The following is a 17,137-nucleotide window of genomic DNA, read 5'->3' on the forward strand; positions in this document are numbered from 1 at the left end:
TTTTATTGTAGTACTACATCATTTAATTTTAGAAATGATGAAATAATACCAAAAAAAATTGGCATCTTTAAATTACAATAGTCCATTTTTAACGTATTATTCGTTTACATTGACTTTATCAGGTAGGTAAATTTTACTCGTACGATGTAAACCTAAAAGTGTACTCAAACACATCTACGTGTTTAATGTGTACCTATCTGATTAGTGATAAGTCATTATGATAATATATATGCTCATTAAGAGAAATCAATCCACGAATCGACTTCCTTAAACAAGCGCGTTAATCCACAGCGCGTTTATATAATACTATATAATATTAAACAATTAAACTGACATAACCATTGTCTAATGTCTATATGAATACAACTATACCTGGATTTGTGAATATATTGTGGTCACGGTGTAAACGCGTATTATACTATTATACCTATATAGTAACGCGCAGACAATGACGTACTCTATACGTAGGTAACACGTAAATAATGAAATTAAAAACAACGAAAAAAACACGACAATTACAAAATCGCTAATTTAGCCGCCGGCGACAGGAGGTGTCCTTACACCTATATAGTAGAAATATTACCTATTAGGATATCCGAACACATTATATACGTATATGATATATATCATTAAACGTATTGTGGAGGTGTCACTGTTATAATGGTGCTCGCCAAACCCATATGGGCCGCACGCGGGCAGACAATAAAATAATAATAACGTACATAATCGTTTAACAACCATCGGCCATACGATATTATGTTAATATTTGTGCACTCTATACTTATCCACCAAGACGAGGATTTTGATATGTATATATTATGTTTATATTTTGTGTTTTATTAGCGCATCTCAACATTATCTCACTGCATAGCAACGTCTCGAATTATAATTAAAACTATAATTACACGTGCAAGATTAATAAATAAATTACACGGCTAAAATATAAGCCATCGCAAGCTGTAAATATTTCTATGATACAAAATAGTTCTTATAAAGGTAAACACTCATATTCTAGAAAAATTAAGGTTAGATTACATTTCTGAATATATATATTTTTTTAATGGTTTGAAATCATTACATATAGGTACAAAGCTAAATTTCTGGAAAAAATCTATATATTCTGTTCACTCATCTTAACTTAAAATATATGATTTGTATTCATAAAATAAAAATCGTTTTGTAGCCATATATATATATATATAAGGAAGTAGAAAGAGCTTGACCATGAAGCTAAATGGCACACCAATTCCGTTTTTTCATTTGTGCGAATTCCCAGAAGCCTAACCTTTGTTTGAGTAAAGTTTTGTCTGTTGAGATAAATTGGATGGGATTCAAAATATTCAGAAAATATATGGTAGTCAATATTTTAGTTCCATTAATTTATAATTTAATTTAATATTTTAATCTGTTAAACCATAGGTTAGGTTTTAATAATCATATTTTGAATCTCTTTATAGTTTATTATACCTTCTACTACTTTTTTTTAAATATCCAACAAACTTTTGATAATTTTACATTGATGACTAAGTAAAACACGTTTACATAAATTATAAGTACAATAAAATGTCTAGTCTCTAGTAATAACTCAAACATGCAAATTGCATTAAAATTGCATACACAAAGCGCCGTTTAAAAAAAATATATTTATCGTATTTTAATAAATATTATAAACTATTACGTATTATAAACAATAAATAATGTAATATGTGTCAATAACATTTGAATTATATTATTAAATGTTTGTTCATCGATGTGTTTCTATTTTTATTATGCATTAGGATACCGTTTAAAACGATATTATCCTTTTTTGAAAATAATAATGTGCCCTTGTCCTAAGACCATTATATATAGTTAGGAACAGTAGAGTTCAGACCCCAACCGCAGCAACATGGATAGGAATTTTCATAGAGGGGAGGGGGAATATATATATAGTCCAAATAACTAGGCATTTCATAAAATGATAAACAACAAATTGGCAATCTGTAGAACAGTCGTCTTATGACGACAAATTTAATTAAATGGTCCTGATAAACCATTATAAATTTAAAAAATGTATCAGCATTTGAATCAAATCAACTTGAAGGCAACTATTAAATTCATTAGAAATAATGGGTTTCACTACTAATCTTTAACTGGCTTATGTCAAAAGGGGAAATATTTGATAGGCCGATGCTATTAGAACGAGTGAGGCATATTAAATCAAAATTTAATACATATATTATTGATTCCATCGCTCAGAATACAGGTCATATTACGTTTGCCACCATTCCATTATGAACTTAATCTTATTGAATTGGCCTGGCCAATGGTAAAACAGTATGTTAAACAGAATAATACAACATCAAAACTATCTGATGTCAGGAATCTTCTGAATGTGTCATTAGCACACATAACACCACAACATTGGTCTAATTTCATTCAGCGTGTTATTCAGGAAGAGGACTAAATTTTGGAAGTTGATGAAATAATGGATGAATTGATTGATAACATGGAACCATGCTTAAAAGGAGCTGATTATTATTAATTGAAATAGATACTGTAGCCTAAAATTGAATATTTTAACTTATCAAAATATATTTATTTATTTATTTTTAAATTCAATACCCAGACTACAATATACAGTTTGAAAATAGTTAAGTACAATATAAATGAAAAGTAATGTTTAAATTACTTTACATGTTAATAACATATCATAATAATAAGGCAGCAATCAAAATCATGTATATCATTAAATGAGAGAGAGAAGATTGAGTGTAGGGATTTCAAATGAACAACCCATACACAAGTTTGATGAAATGGAGAACTGTTAGTACTCTACATACAATTATGTTGATGTGGTGAATAAAGCATAAGTTAGAGGAATAGTAGATTCCTAGGTCATTAATAAGAAAGACACATACTAGTGAAATTTCCTTGAGAGTATGAGACTGACCTATGACAAAAATATTAACATTGTAATAAAGATGTTTTAATCCTAGTTATAAAATTATCATCTCTTTCCTGTTTTTCAAATTATTTTAAATGTGTATAGTTGGTATGAACCAATTCAAAGATTTATTATTGTTTTATTTGATGTTTTAAAAGTTAACACAAATAGGTACTTTTACTTTTGATTTATTTATTTATTTTTAAATATTGTTTGTTAATTGTACAATTCAAGTTAAATTTTTTTTTTTTAATTCAATGGACAACTTTATTTGTTATAAAGCTATATTGTCTTTTTTGTACTTTTTATTTATGCGAACAATATTTTATATAATTAAATAATTATGATTTTTAAATAAAATATTTTGGATCTATGAAAATAATCTGTGCTTCAAAATGTTGTTTTAAATATTTCAAACATTAATTCAAAAACCCTTGACATTAAAAATGATAAAAATGTATCAATTAATTACAGATTCTGAATGAAACAATGAATGTATTGATTTTAAAATTATGTAGTTGTTGGCAGAGGTGTTCTTATTAATTTTTTTGAGAGTATACTATGTTATAAAATACCAAAATATAAACATTTAATACAATAAAAATATTTTTTTTATGATTTATAGGAGTTAGGCCAATAAATTTACTTAATCAAATTCACTTTCGTTTTTCCTTTGTACATGATTTGATAATATGCACTATACTTATAATTTTGTAAAATTATCTCGAGAGTTAAAATTGCAAATTGATTGAGATTTGAGAGCATATGCAGTATACCCATAATATTGAAAAAAAAATCTTAAGAGTATACGGTGTATATGTAGCATACCCTATGGCAGTGATTCTTAACCTTTTTCGAATGACGGAACACTTAACATTTTATAAGGTTTTCGCGGAACATAGCCGTAAAATACAACAGTAATTATATACATTTTTTAATTTTTTAATATTTTTCTTACTGATTTTAAGATTTTTGAGGAACATTTATTCCAAGTCCACGGAACACTGGTTAAGAACCACTGCCCTATGGGAACACCCCTGGTTGTTGGTTTTTTTTTAATGTACACAATTTATAGTTGAAAAAACAATTTGATATTTAACTTTTGTGAGGTTAACATTTGAAATTCGCAGTAAATTTAAAAATAATTGGAAAAAACAAAAAGGAAATCAAGGTTAAATAGAAATTGTTGTACAGTGCCATTTTCAATCAATATCCATGACATTTTTTTTGCCCAATTAAAAAAGTTATACATTTTCCATAACAATTTTGTTGTTTACTCCTCTGAACAAATAAATACTTTAAACAGAATATAATATACAATAATGAAAAACCAATAGGTACAATAAAAAAAAATATTTACTAAAATATTATTCTAACCTTTTAATAACCTAATAACTTTTCAGGTAAAAATTAAAAATAAATTTATGAACATTTATTTAATAAAATGCATACATTAAAATTATTACATTGTAAGGAAAATAACAAGTATTGGATCAATACTGTAATAAAAGAGGTGCATTACTGAAAGAATATAAATAATAAAGAATATTGATATGGAGTATGTACTATTCCGTATAGAATTCATATAGATAGGTATTAATATTATATAATAGATAAATTTATCTCTTAGAGCATAAAAGCATGAGTAATTACTAATTAAGAAACAAACAATTTTATATAATTGGAGGAAGTTTTTTTTTTTAAACCTTGAAAATAACTACAATGAATTTACCTAAGTGAGTCTATGATCTGAGTTAATATTCATGGTACAATTTTTCAATAACTCAAGTAAAATGAGTAAGAATTACAATTATTACTGATTAAAATTTAAACAAAATTAAGTAAAATATGTAATTTAATAATATTCTAAAGTATATGAGAAAACAAATTAAATACAATTTAACAAATTTCAGAAATAAGTGTTTGATTAAACTTTAAATTTAATAAATAAATCACATTATACATATCAGTTCAATTGAATAACTTAAATAAAGTTAATTATTCAACTATTATACTTTTTTATACAATCATCAAAAAAATAGTTTTAATACATTAACACTAGATATTGTATAAAATACCATGTAAAATTATTTTCCTCTGATAAATATAAGAATAAATAAATCTCAATTATAAAAATTGCAAATAAAGTGGAAATATTCAAATATAACAACTGGAAAATATTAAATTATAGTATATAACAAACAAATCCCAAATCCTTAACGATTAATATAGTTTTACAAAATTAAATGTTCTAGTAAATTCACATGCTTCATTTACACAAGATCAGTTATCACTCAACAATATTTTTAATTATTATTTTAATCATAATAGATTATTAGTTGTCACCTTAGCAACACAATTAGTGATACTATACCAAAAGACAAAACTCATTGTACCAACTTGCGAGGAAGGCCATCTAACTAACCAAGATAATGGTATAAACCAATTAGTTGGAAGTTCTCTCAAGACAGTTTTATGATAGTTGTAATATACAAATAGAAAATTTAAAATTACCTGAAACAAAATAATAATAATAATTTATTAATAATTATATAAATAACTAATATAAATATAAACATAATTTATAATTGTCTTGATGAAAATAAGTTAAATACTTGATACGTGGAGTATAAAATATATTTAAGTATAAATATAATATTATATGTGAATTATATCACATTTATGAATTCTGAATATATTAAATACATTTTTAATACTAAATAATAAATTGAATCTAGGAAAAAACCAACCTATTTATTTTTTAAATAATTATATTAAGTTTTTTTTAATAAAGTATATTATTAATTCTATAGTACTCTATACTTAGTGATAATATAATATACTAAAATTTATAATTCTGTATCAATTTTTTTTTTGGTGGGGGGGGAGTGAGGCCAAAAGTAATAATTTGTGAAGAAATACTATAGGAAGAGAATGACTAAAATAAATGTAACATATTATAATGGAATTTAGCAACCGTGTACATAATCAGTCACCTAAGTAAAACACATTCCTTTAACTAAGTATTTGACTTTATTATTTGAAAAAATTGTAATATTTTTTGAAAGAATCATCAGATATTTGTATTTTACTTTAAAAAATAATAACCCAGAATAAACCAAGTGTAAGTTAAAAATTAAATCAATTACAAAATAATTGGGCCCATCGTGTTTTTTTTATTACATTTATATAATTTGTATTGGTTCTTAATTTTTTAATTTAAAATTGTTTAAGCAAATTAAAATAGTATCTATGTACTATTAATTATTAATCAGACTCTCGTTTTTAATTAACAATAACTAAAACAATATAAATGTTTAGATGATATACTTACAGAGAAAGCATATAAAGACATTTTACACATAAATTTGATCTTTAAATTTTTAGATGAATTTTCTCTAACTGAAAAATATATATTTACAATATTAAATAATTTTTAGAATATAATATATAATAATACCTTTAATAAAAAATGTATTAGGACATACTATGGGTTTTCAATTCTTCATTCAACTTGTTGATTCTTCGTTGTAATTTTGTATGTTTAGCAAACTCCTTAACAATTGAAATTTGAGATTGTTCATTTTTTAAAACTGATATTTCATTGACTAATTTTTTATGTTCTTTATTCATATTCATAAGCCATAGTACAAACTGTACAAAAAAAAAATATAAAGTATATAATGAAGAATTTAACACAACTACAATGTTATCTTTGATTGTTAAATAGATGGAACCTAATTGGTTAATTCTTAATTCTAATATTAATTCATAATTTACCTTTGGTATAAATTTGATTGAAACCATATTATAAAAACTAATAATAATTGACCAAACCAGCAAATTCATAACGATTTTATATTAAATACTATAAATAGATAGAATAAGATTCAAAAAGTTCTAGTCCCTATATACCATTTATACAGTGAGTATATTATTTAATTGACTTATAAGTACTAAGCTGTAAGTTTAAATTAAACAAATATAAAATAATTTAGAAAGTTGGAACCATTTCTTATCATCATTTAAATAAATAAATAATATTCATAATAAATTGATAAGGACACCAAATAAATGGGTTGAGCGTGATATTTATCTTGATAACAATATTTACTACAAGTATTTTCACCGCTAGATGGTGACACCGTTTGGCGTTTTTCATAAACGAATGAATTATCTATTGCCTTTTATAGCTTTTAAATCTTCATATCAGTGCTGTACTTAAGGGGGGGGAGTTTATATGGGGGATAGATCCCCCCATTGGTCTTTTTTTACTTGATAGGTTTAATAATATCGTACATATATTACAGAAATACAGAATAAAATGATTGAAAACGCTACATTCTATTATAATATTGAATTTTTAAGAGTTTGGAACTATTATGGTTGATGTCATTGATGACCATATAGTCAATACACGACACTGCTAAATATGTATATGATTGAAAACAATTCGGATTGTAAATCGTTAAATTCCGTCAATAACGATCCGGCTATTATTATGCTTTTAATAGTAAGCATTGGGTTGCTATTTCAAAAAATATTGCAAGGCGAATGTATATGTATAATGTATATTGTATATATAAATAGGCATTCTAAATAATAAGTTCTAATAATTAAATGGTATACAAATAATAAAAAAACTTAAACACTAAATGCGAGTTATTAATTATTTTTATAATATTTATTATTGCATTAGTTCATTTTTAATCCAGCATAATAATTCACTACCTATTCATTATAATCGAACACTCGCGTTAGTACCAGTGCCGAACTTCCACCTAGGCAAACTAGGCAGCTGCCTAGCGGTTTTAGTTCTTTCTTCTTTACCTTCTCAGGGTCCAGGCCCCCGGCCAAGTACCAAAAAAAAAGCCCTTCCTTAGTAGCAGTATTGAGACCCTGAGACCCTTAAGTTCGGAGCACTGGCTGGTGCATTTTTTTTTACTGTTTTGATTTTTCGTCCTATACATATATGTAAATTTGTATATTTATCAATAAGCACTAAATACTAATGTATACTTATCGTTTTCTGAGTTTTCTCCATTTTATAAAAAAATGACAATGAATAATAAATCTTCAAAACAAAAAAATACAGTCTTATATATTTATATGTAGGTTTATTGATAATAAGTGTATACATTTTCAACATTTTTGAGAAACGGTAGTAATGGTAAGTGTACCCTTCCCCCTCCCCCGATAGATGGAGGAAATTATATGTTTGTCAACGTATATCCCTTCTTAGACAAAATCCTAAATACGCCACTGCTTCATATTAAATTCTTTATTTATTTGTATATTTTAAACAAGCAAACCCAGTTTAGTTGAAATTTGAATTAGGTACCCAATTTATCTTAACTGCTTTATCATAAGAGAATTATTTAAGTTCATTAACTTTGGTAAACGGTAAACTTGTGTACTTCATTAATTATTTTTCGGATGACTGAACATTTACAAAATTATTTTATACTAGGTACATCAGTATTCAGTACATCATAATTCATCAGTAATCTTTGTGTTAACAATTTGTTCAAAATCATTTATACTTATACCTATCAGTCCTATAACGGCTATAACCTATATTGTTCTCGGTTCTGTGTTATAATGTACCTATATAATTATAGATTAGTCTAATTAGCCTACATTCTCAAAAATTTTGAATACCTCCGACTTTCAGAAATTTTAAAATGTTCAAGCTACTATATAGTTTATAGGTGTATGCACTGCCGTATCCAGGGGGGGCTTTTGAGCTTAATCCCACCCCGAAATCTTTTATTTTAAATGGTATGTGTATATATATGTTTTTAAATTATTTCCTATTTTCCTATAGAGTTAAGTATGAATGTTTAAGCCCTCTCCCCCCCCCCGTAAATAAATCCTGGGTACGGCACATTTTGTATGGTTCAATACAACATAGGGGTCCGTTTGAAATGATCGAATATGATATCAAATTAATTTGAATTTTTATTTTCCTCCTTAGGTACTACTTAAAATATTTATTTTATGTTTATTATTTAAACTACAATTATATCTTAAAATATGTTATGGATAGGTACGTTTTTAAAAATTGTACAAAAGTTGAGTTTGTGTGAGGTTAGGTTAGGTTAGACCCAGCTTTAACAGAAGGTGAAAGTCTCAAAGTCTCAATCAAGGGCAAATGCAAAATTACAAAATTAAAGATGTTTAAAAATAATAATAATAGCCATATTTATGATAATATTATATTATATTTCAATTACTTATAGTTCCCAAATGGGCAGTAGAAAGTTGTAAACATAGAAATGGATTATAGAAAAATACATACATTTTATAATTATATGTACAGTGTACATTATACATAGTACACATACTTCAGTTTTTGCCTTTCAGCAATTTTGTGAAAAATATTTAAAAATTTTTATGGAAAATATCTTAAGAAATACATAACATGAGTACACAACTAAATACAAGACTGATTTTGATTTTGTTTTCTTCTTTCTCTTAGAATTAGTGTATGCTTTTTGACTTTTGTACATAGTCAATTTTTTTTTAACTTTTTATATAATTATTATTATATTACTGATGATATGTCTATAGTTATATAAAAAAAAACTTGTGCTTAGATCTTAGTTTTCTAATAAAGAAATATTATAACAGGTATAGAGAAGTTCATAAAAACATTTAAGTCTTGGGTGAAGGCTTGAGAAGTAGCACTTGTTATATTCTGATTTTTTTAGATAGACAAATATCTCAAAAAAATTGAAGTAGTCCATATTTTATTAGAGTATGTTTATAAGATGCAAAATTGTATTTATAAAATAATAATAATTTGTTGAACAATAATATAAAAGTATAAAATAAATACAAAGTATAAAAAAAACAACAAAATAAAATATTAAAATATTCATCCCTTGCAATTAAAAAAAAAAAAAACTAATAATATTAAAATAAATAAAATTCTTGTAGTGGTTAAAATATAAAATAGCAATCATTCAATGTAAAATATTTTTGAAAAAACTTACTTAAATATAATATAAAAATTAAATCAACTATGATCTATATTAAAATATAATTATAAAACAATAAAATAAATAACAAATTAGTCTTTAAGTTACATAATAAAGAATTAAAAAACAAAAATAAAAATTCATACCAATTATAAAATAATTGTTGAAATGGTTATGTATACAAAAAATTAATGTCAAATACACCAAACAGTTATTATAAATATTAAAAATTTAATAAAATGTACAAACATAAAAAAACTATTTAAAATTAAATAACACTGAATATTCAAATAAAAAAACTGGTATTAGTCACAATCAATAACAATCCAACAATTAAAAAAAAAAAATTGAAATATGAAAATTTTATTGAATAATACTGAAAATGTTAGTTAAAATTTTTAGGAATTCTATACACTTTATATTTTAAAGTTTCAGCAAACATCAATGCTGTGTCAATTTGCAGTTGTGTGAATGTTTGATTACCAATAATTAACACTATACTTTCTAAATATTTATTGATGGACATTCCAACTAGACTCTGGGCAACTAGATAATGTATTAAACTTAGTTTTTCCAGCAGTTGATTTAACAATTTCCCCATGACAAGGACTATGTCTTGTTGTAATTGGTCATCAATAACACAATTCTTGTTTGGAATGGGATAATGTAATATATCTCGCATGTATGACATGAATTCACACAATTCATTTGGAGTAACTTCCAAATCCAATGCCTGCAATTAAAATTAATTTATTAATTGTTTTATTCATAAATTACAAACATATTCAAAATTACCAATAATAAGTCATTCAACTTTTTTGGCCGATTTCTTAACGCTTTTGTCGATATGCAGATCTTTTTTTGTGCACCTTTTGTAATGAAATTTTTATTTACTTTAGCTATAAAACCATCAATGTTGTCCTCATCGATTAATTCAATTTCAAGAAAACTGAGGCTATTGAAGAACCATTGGTATTTATGTAGTTTCAAATAGTGAAGCCACTTGGCCACTGCTCCATCCATTTCTTGGTTAATAATTGTCAAGTTATTAAGCGTAGGACAGTCACTCATGGCAGTAGTATTGTTGACATTTGCAATCAGTTCTAAGTGGTCGTATCCATAACAATCAACTAAAATCAAAGTGTTATTAGTTAAATATTATTTACATATACATTTTAACTTAATCAATATTTGTTTCTTACTGCTAAAGTGAGGTTGAAACTTAGCTGATTTAAGATTTGTTGGTTCCAGCACTTTTTTCCAAGCACGGTTATGTTGTTGTTGAGCAGATTGAAAATTGAATTGCTGGAAAGGGTCTATATGAGAAGTCTTGAAATTATTTTTCCAAATGTTTTCTTTCAAGGTTTCTTTTTTTATATGGCGTTGAGTGTTGTTCAATCGATTTACTTGGTTTATAAGATATTTCAAATTCCTAAGAAAAAGATTAAAATAATATTAGATAGAAAATATGAAAAAGAATAAAGTTTTGACTTACTCTTGAAATATTTTTAAGTTTGTTGATTTTCCAATTAAATGACATATTTTCACTGCTACTTCAAAGTTGGCACCATTTTCAATGGTTTGGTTTAGCATACTTCTTAAATTGTACATAAACTCCTCTTTGGCCATAATATTGTTATTTTTTACCATCATCAATGATTCATGAAGCTTGATATATGATTTTTGTGTTGGATTACTCAACCATTTAGCAATTTTATTTGGATCATTAGATTCCAGTTCTCTTCTTTTTATCTCTCTATACAATATTGTGTATATATCAGGATAGTCAAATGACAGATTGTCAAGTGATTCACTCAGACGTTCTTGTCGTTCTTTGAATGATTTACACTGCATTAAGGTTGTAGCTAGTTGTTTCATTTCGACCACTTAAAATAAAAATAATATTTATTGGTTATAATAATATACTTATGTATGTCTGATTTATAATTATCTTTCAACGATTGATGGTTTTTGTTTATATTAATATTTCATTTTCATATGAGACATGAGTAATCATTATTAAAATCAGAACCGATTGCCACCATGGATTTTTATTTATTAATTAATTTTAAAAATGTCGCAATAATTTTATTTTTAAATAAAACAAATTATTTATAAATAATTATTGTACCTAACATCTAATTTTTTTTCAAACACCTAGGTAATTTAAATTTTGCCACCCTTCAAAGTTTATGTTCTCGAGAAAATACTCCTTTTGCAACTAGATTTATGCCGCCTTTAATAAAATCTATCAGTTAATAATGTCTATTTGTTTATATACATATTCAAAGAAAATTAAATATTAAAAAAAAAGACGACATTTAAAAATCACTTCTTAAATAAATAATAATAATGACATTCAATGTTAAATTGCTTCATTTTTTAAATCAGTATATTTAAAATTAAATCATTTCTATCAGTCATAGGAATAATAATTGACCTGCATAAATGTTGAACATTATAATAAGTATAATCCAATTGAATGAAAATATTGAAAACTATATTAATGTATGTAAGTTTTCAGAATAACAGATTAGAACATATAATAATATTTTTTTCATTATTATTTATTACAACTTTATAAGGATCATACAACTATAAGAATAAAGAATTATTTTGTCTTTGATGTGGATAAATGTGGATACTATAACTATACAACTATATTATTCAAAAAAAAGTTTTAATTAATTAGAAATTATCTGTAAAACGTTTTAAATCTTTTTATAAGTATCTATTAAAAAATATTAAATTGCACGTTTTTAGTGGTTGTATAAACATTAGGTGATTTTTAACTAATGCACATATATAAAATATATAAAATATTACTTGTTTGTTAACTTACTTGTTGAATAATTACAGTGTAGGTAGGTACTTATAGATTTTAAATCGAAGTCACGGCGACACGGCGTTTGATAGTAAAGTGCGGGTAAATTAAAAGTAAAAGACCAAAGACTCATAAGATCTTTTGAAAAATACAACGGACATATTCTGTGTGGCTGTGTGGCTATGTATTAATACAACATCACAATGCGTTTTGTTGGTTGATCGTCTGATCCGACCGACCGGTAAAGGTTGTTTTTCTCAAATACTCCCTCTCAAAAAATCCCACTTCTGAATACATAATAGGTAGGTAGACGGGTGCTGTATGTTTGGATTCCTTTTTTATGGAGCTATAAAAAGAAAATATTGATAAATACTATTATAAAGGCGGTTTTGTTATTTTTTGTTTGTTGAAGATATTGGTAATTTTATTTATTTTATCTTTTTTAGTATAAAAGATTTTATATTGCAATCGTATAATATATTAATATGTTATCATGTATAATTCGAATTTTGAACTATAGGTAAGTACTAATCTGAAATGTTCAAATGTATAATAATATTAGGTATGCTTTGAAATATATAATATTATCTTAGAATTATATTCTACGGTTTTAGGAACTAATTAAAATTTTAGCACGTTGGAGCATTGTTAATTAAATAAAAAAATCTCTTAATTTATCCGGCTGTGATTATCATGCTATCAACTTACTTTCATATAACTTATTACCCCTAGTCGAGACCAAAAAAAAAGTGTGACAAATATTAGTGGTATTAGTATATTACTGATATTTAGTAGGTTTCACATAGTTCTTAATTTGTATAGGTTATTCTAAATTTTGTGTTTTTATATCCAATATTGAAATAAAAAATATTATTCAACACAACTAAAATTTTAACCATGTCAAACTCAAAGTATATTCTGGACTAAAAATCAAAATCATAGTTTTAAGGACTGATAACATTTTACAGTTTTCTATATAGCAATAGCCATATAGGTAGTAGCCAGTAGGTTAGTTAAGCTATTTTAAATTATAATTCATATTTATATAAACTATAATTTTTTTATTAAATACGTATTAAGTATTTCGTTTTATTAATTTATAGTTAATACATTATAACTTATAAGATATACGGTGTGCTAGGTAGTATAGGTTGATGAAACATTGAAACGTACTGACAAGTAGGTACTGTTTTTGTTTTAAAAAAATATTATCAAAAAAAAAATTAAAATATTTAATACTTCACATAGTTCAATAGTTTTTGTCAATAGTTATTTACGTAAACAAATTGCCTATTATATATATTATAATTTATATTGTATTAAGCTATCAATTTATTTTAACATTCTAACTTACATTTTCTATTAGCATATATATAAATTAATTTTTCTTTTCTTTTTAGTTCTACATAGATTCAAAAACTACTGGACCATCTTCAATAAAAGTTATTTCAATCAATTTCTTGAGCCTCGATGACAATAATTCGGGGCTTCGTTTTTCATCCCATATAATAAGCTATTACTTATTAGTTATTATATTATAGACTGGCCCACGGATTACATTGCTCATGCATGAATTTTGTTTCAGTTCATAAAAACTTAATATTATAGGATTTCGATTACCAATTGGTAAAAAATAAAAAATATATCAAATTAAATTGATAATAAAATAGTATTTTATTTTGTCATTTAGGCTATAATAAAGCTATTATATATATAAATGTAAAATTATTAATAGCTATTATAACTGTATATTATTAAAGGCGAAGTATATGGACATATATAATATTGGTTTATAATATTTAAATAATATTCGGCCGATATTGACGATGCAAGAAAGGTAATATATTGAATCAGTTATTTATGGATGACTTACTCGTTATTAATAATTTTAAAATCATAACTGCATTATCATAAATCATTTATTTTTAATTGTAAAAAATAAGTAATACTTATCAGTTATCGTGAATTATTCGTCTGTTTCATTTATAACCCAAAAACGTCGGGTAATACAGCTAGCAATATTTATAAATACCTATACACATTTAACCATTTTGGTATTGAAGAAATATTTTGGTTTTATAAATTGTAAATAAGTACCTTGTGTCACATTATTCAGAATTTATGAGTAATTAAAATGTATTTTAAGAAATAATTTAATTTCCCAATATAAACATATTATTAATGAGATAAATGATAATATTGTTATATATTTACTTAAGTATAAAATATAATAGGTAGTATAAGATCAAAGGACGCCGTCTTTCATTGTTATACAGGTACCAGGTACCTACTTATATACCTTCTGTATTATAATATGTCATTCCATACGAATACTGTTTGTCGTGTGACAATTTTAAGTGATAAAATATTTTCAATGTAAAATCTTTTGTATTTTGACTGGTTGTTTTTAATTTGAATTGTAATTGGTATTATGTAGAATTATTGTTTTATTAATAATGGCAGTACATTAAATTCCTATTATGAAGTAGAAAAATAATTTCTTACCACTTTTGCATTTATATGTGTACAATACATATATTTTATTTAGAAAAACCTTAGTTAATATTTTTTTGTTTGATTTGCTATAAAATATATTAGAGCATAATAGTATAAACAAATAAATAAACCCAAATCTTTTGTGTCAATTATATTTTTTATTAGTATTATTAATTTTTTTTTTTTACAGAAGTTTTAATATACATTTAACAATAAACATTTTACAGTTTTTTTTAATGTTTGTATATTATTATATAATATTAAATGTAATATATTGTATATTTTTACTATTTTTATTGGAATAAAAAAAAACTACTTAATTATTAACAATTATATAGGTAGATATGTCTTATGGTTATTTTAAAATTGTTGTAAACCTGCGGTCATTTATATACATATTTGCAATGGTTATTTATTTTATAGAAGTACGGTGTCATAAAAACAATATTAAGATAATTTTTACTTATCATGCCCAAAAAATTATTAAATAAGTATAGATTATAGGATTATAGATTCATTAAGTATTATGTCATCAATATTCAATAAATGTATGCTAAGTCATAAGTAGATCCTCATACTTTATAGACTTGTTATAGTAACATAATATACATAAATAAATCATGTAGGTAAATTATATAAACTACTTGTATTTAATACACATTCATTATTCAATATACATTATTATGATGATTGTTATGAATACCAAAATTACGACAGACAAAAAAAACCACAAAAATAATTTTAAATATTTTATTAGATATTGGTTTTAATATTTCTGTTAAATTACTAATTCAGATCAATAATAGTTTTAAATTACAACTTGTAATCAAAATTACTGAATTTATACGCATATGGCATATGTATAGAACAACAACAATCGTATATTTTGTAAGTTTCAGGTACAAGAAATTAAAATATATGTAGGTATATATGATATTCTTATATACAACTTTAATTTTGTATTTCATAACTTTTGGCCGACTCAAAATATACAGTTCACACTGAGAGGTATCACTAAATATTTCAGTTGCATGATCTTATATTGAAATTGGGTTTTCGCTGAATGAATATCAGCACTTAAATACACATTTTCAGATAAATGTCAAATGTTTAACTCTTTCGTTACGCGCATGCGCGATACAACTTTATTTTAAATATTAACACAAAATTTTTTTACAGATTCGGATAAAGTATTTTTTTAAAAACAATTTTTACATACAAAGTTTCTTTCTTTTTACAAAATTGATAAAAGTTATAGTCTGTTGAATTTTTATTATTTACAAGAACAATCTGTTTTTAAAGAAATTTTAAGTACCTATATGTTAAACTTACACTCAAAAATCAAAATAATATTTTCGACATTTTTAGACATTTGTTTTAGACAGATAAGAGTATAAGACATAAATAAACACTTATTTGTTTTTTAAATTTACCTACTGTTCTTTTTTTCAATTTATAAGTAATACCTGTATCCGAAATAAGATGGTTTATTTTAAGGCAATAAGCCAATGAAAATAATTATAAAAATGTACACACTACGATTTTAAATGTCAAAGTTTTAAAAAACAAAATACAAGTGGCATGTAATAATTTTTAGATAAGATCACATAAACGCTGGTACGCTACCACACATCAAGAGAATTTTTAAAACTTAGAATCATGTTTAGAACATCGGCAAGGTGAAAATTTTGAACAACTCTTATTAGATAAAACTATGTAAAGTAACAAATAGCAAGTAAATAAATACTAATTTTACATTCATAGTGTGTACATTTTTATAATTATTTTCATTACCTTCAAACTTAGCTATCTTATTTATTTAATAGATACTTTTGTATTCTTGCGAGCCGAAATCTTTTCCTATTATTCACCCCTTAGTTAAGCTTTTAATTTTTGTTGAAAGCTATA

At 24.6% G+C, this 17,137-nt stretch overlaps 2 protein-coding genes across 2 annotated transcripts; both read right to left on the reverse strand.

Annotated features, from left to right (window-relative positions):
• Positions 1–4,177: 4,177 nt before the first annotated feature.
• On the reverse strand, positions 4,178–6,926 carry LOC132923023 (guided entry of tail-anchored proteins factor 1-like). The gene is made up of 4 exons (XM_060986812.1): positions 6,707–6,926; positions 6,415–6,580; positions 6,261–6,328; positions 4,178–5,440 (listed from the first exon to the last, which is right to left on the reverse strand). The coding sequence occupies exons 1-4, from the start codon at positions 6,773–6,775 to the stop codon at positions 5,249–5,251; spliced, it is 495 nt and encodes a 164-aa protein (XP_060842795.1). The 5' UTR covers positions 6,776–6,926; the 3' UTR covers positions 4,178–5,248.
• A 3,284-nt stretch (positions 6,927–10,210) lies between these two features.
• LOC132921128 (uncharacterized) lies at positions 10,211–13,000 on the reverse strand. The gene is made up of 5 exons (XM_060983981.1): positions 12,752–13,000; positions 11,405–11,795; positions 11,112–11,341; positions 10,705–11,039; positions 10,211–10,642 (listed from the first exon to the last, which is right to left on the reverse strand). Exons 1-5 carry the CDS (start codon positions 12,864–12,866, stop codon positions 10,295–10,297), a joined length of 1,419 nt encoding a protein of 472 aa, XP_060839964.1. The 5' UTR covers positions 12,867–13,000; the 3' UTR covers positions 10,211–10,294.
• Positions 13,001–17,137: the final 4,137 nt, after the last annotated feature.

This window comes from Rhopalosiphum padi, chromosome 2, assembly GCF_020882245.1.
Source record: "Rhopalosiphum padi isolate XX-2018 chromosome 2, ASM2088224v1, whole genome shotgun sequence".
In the NCBI taxonomy this organism is placed as follows: domain Eukaryota; kingdom Metazoa; phylum Arthropoda; class Insecta; order Hemiptera; family Aphididae; genus Rhopalosiphum; species Rhopalosiphum padi.

Coding starts and splice junctions, on each gene's coding strand:
- LOC132921128 (XM_060983981.1), bottom strand. CDS start 12,866: ATGAGTCTTTGGTCTTTTACTTTTAATTTACCCGCACTTTACTATCAA. Junction 11,796..12,751: donor ACACTGTAATTATTCAACAA/GTAAGTTAACAA, acceptor TTTTATTTTAAG/TGGTCGAAATGAAACAACTA. Junction 11,342..11,404: donor AACTTAAAAATATTTCAAGA/GTAAGTCAAAAC, acceptor TCTTTTTCTTAG/GAATTTGAAATATCTTATAA.
- LOC132923023 (XM_060986812.1), bottom strand. CDS start 6,775: ATGAATTTGCTGGTTTGGTCAATTATTATTAGTTTTTATAATATGGTT. Junction 6,329..6,414: donor TGAAGAATTGAAAACCCATA/GTATGTCCTAAT, acceptor TATATTTTTCAG/TTAGAGAAAATTCATCTAAA. Junction 5,441..6,260: donor TGTCTTTATATGCTTTCTCT/GTAAGTATATCA, acceptor ATTTTGTTTCAG/GTAATTTTAAATTTTCTATT.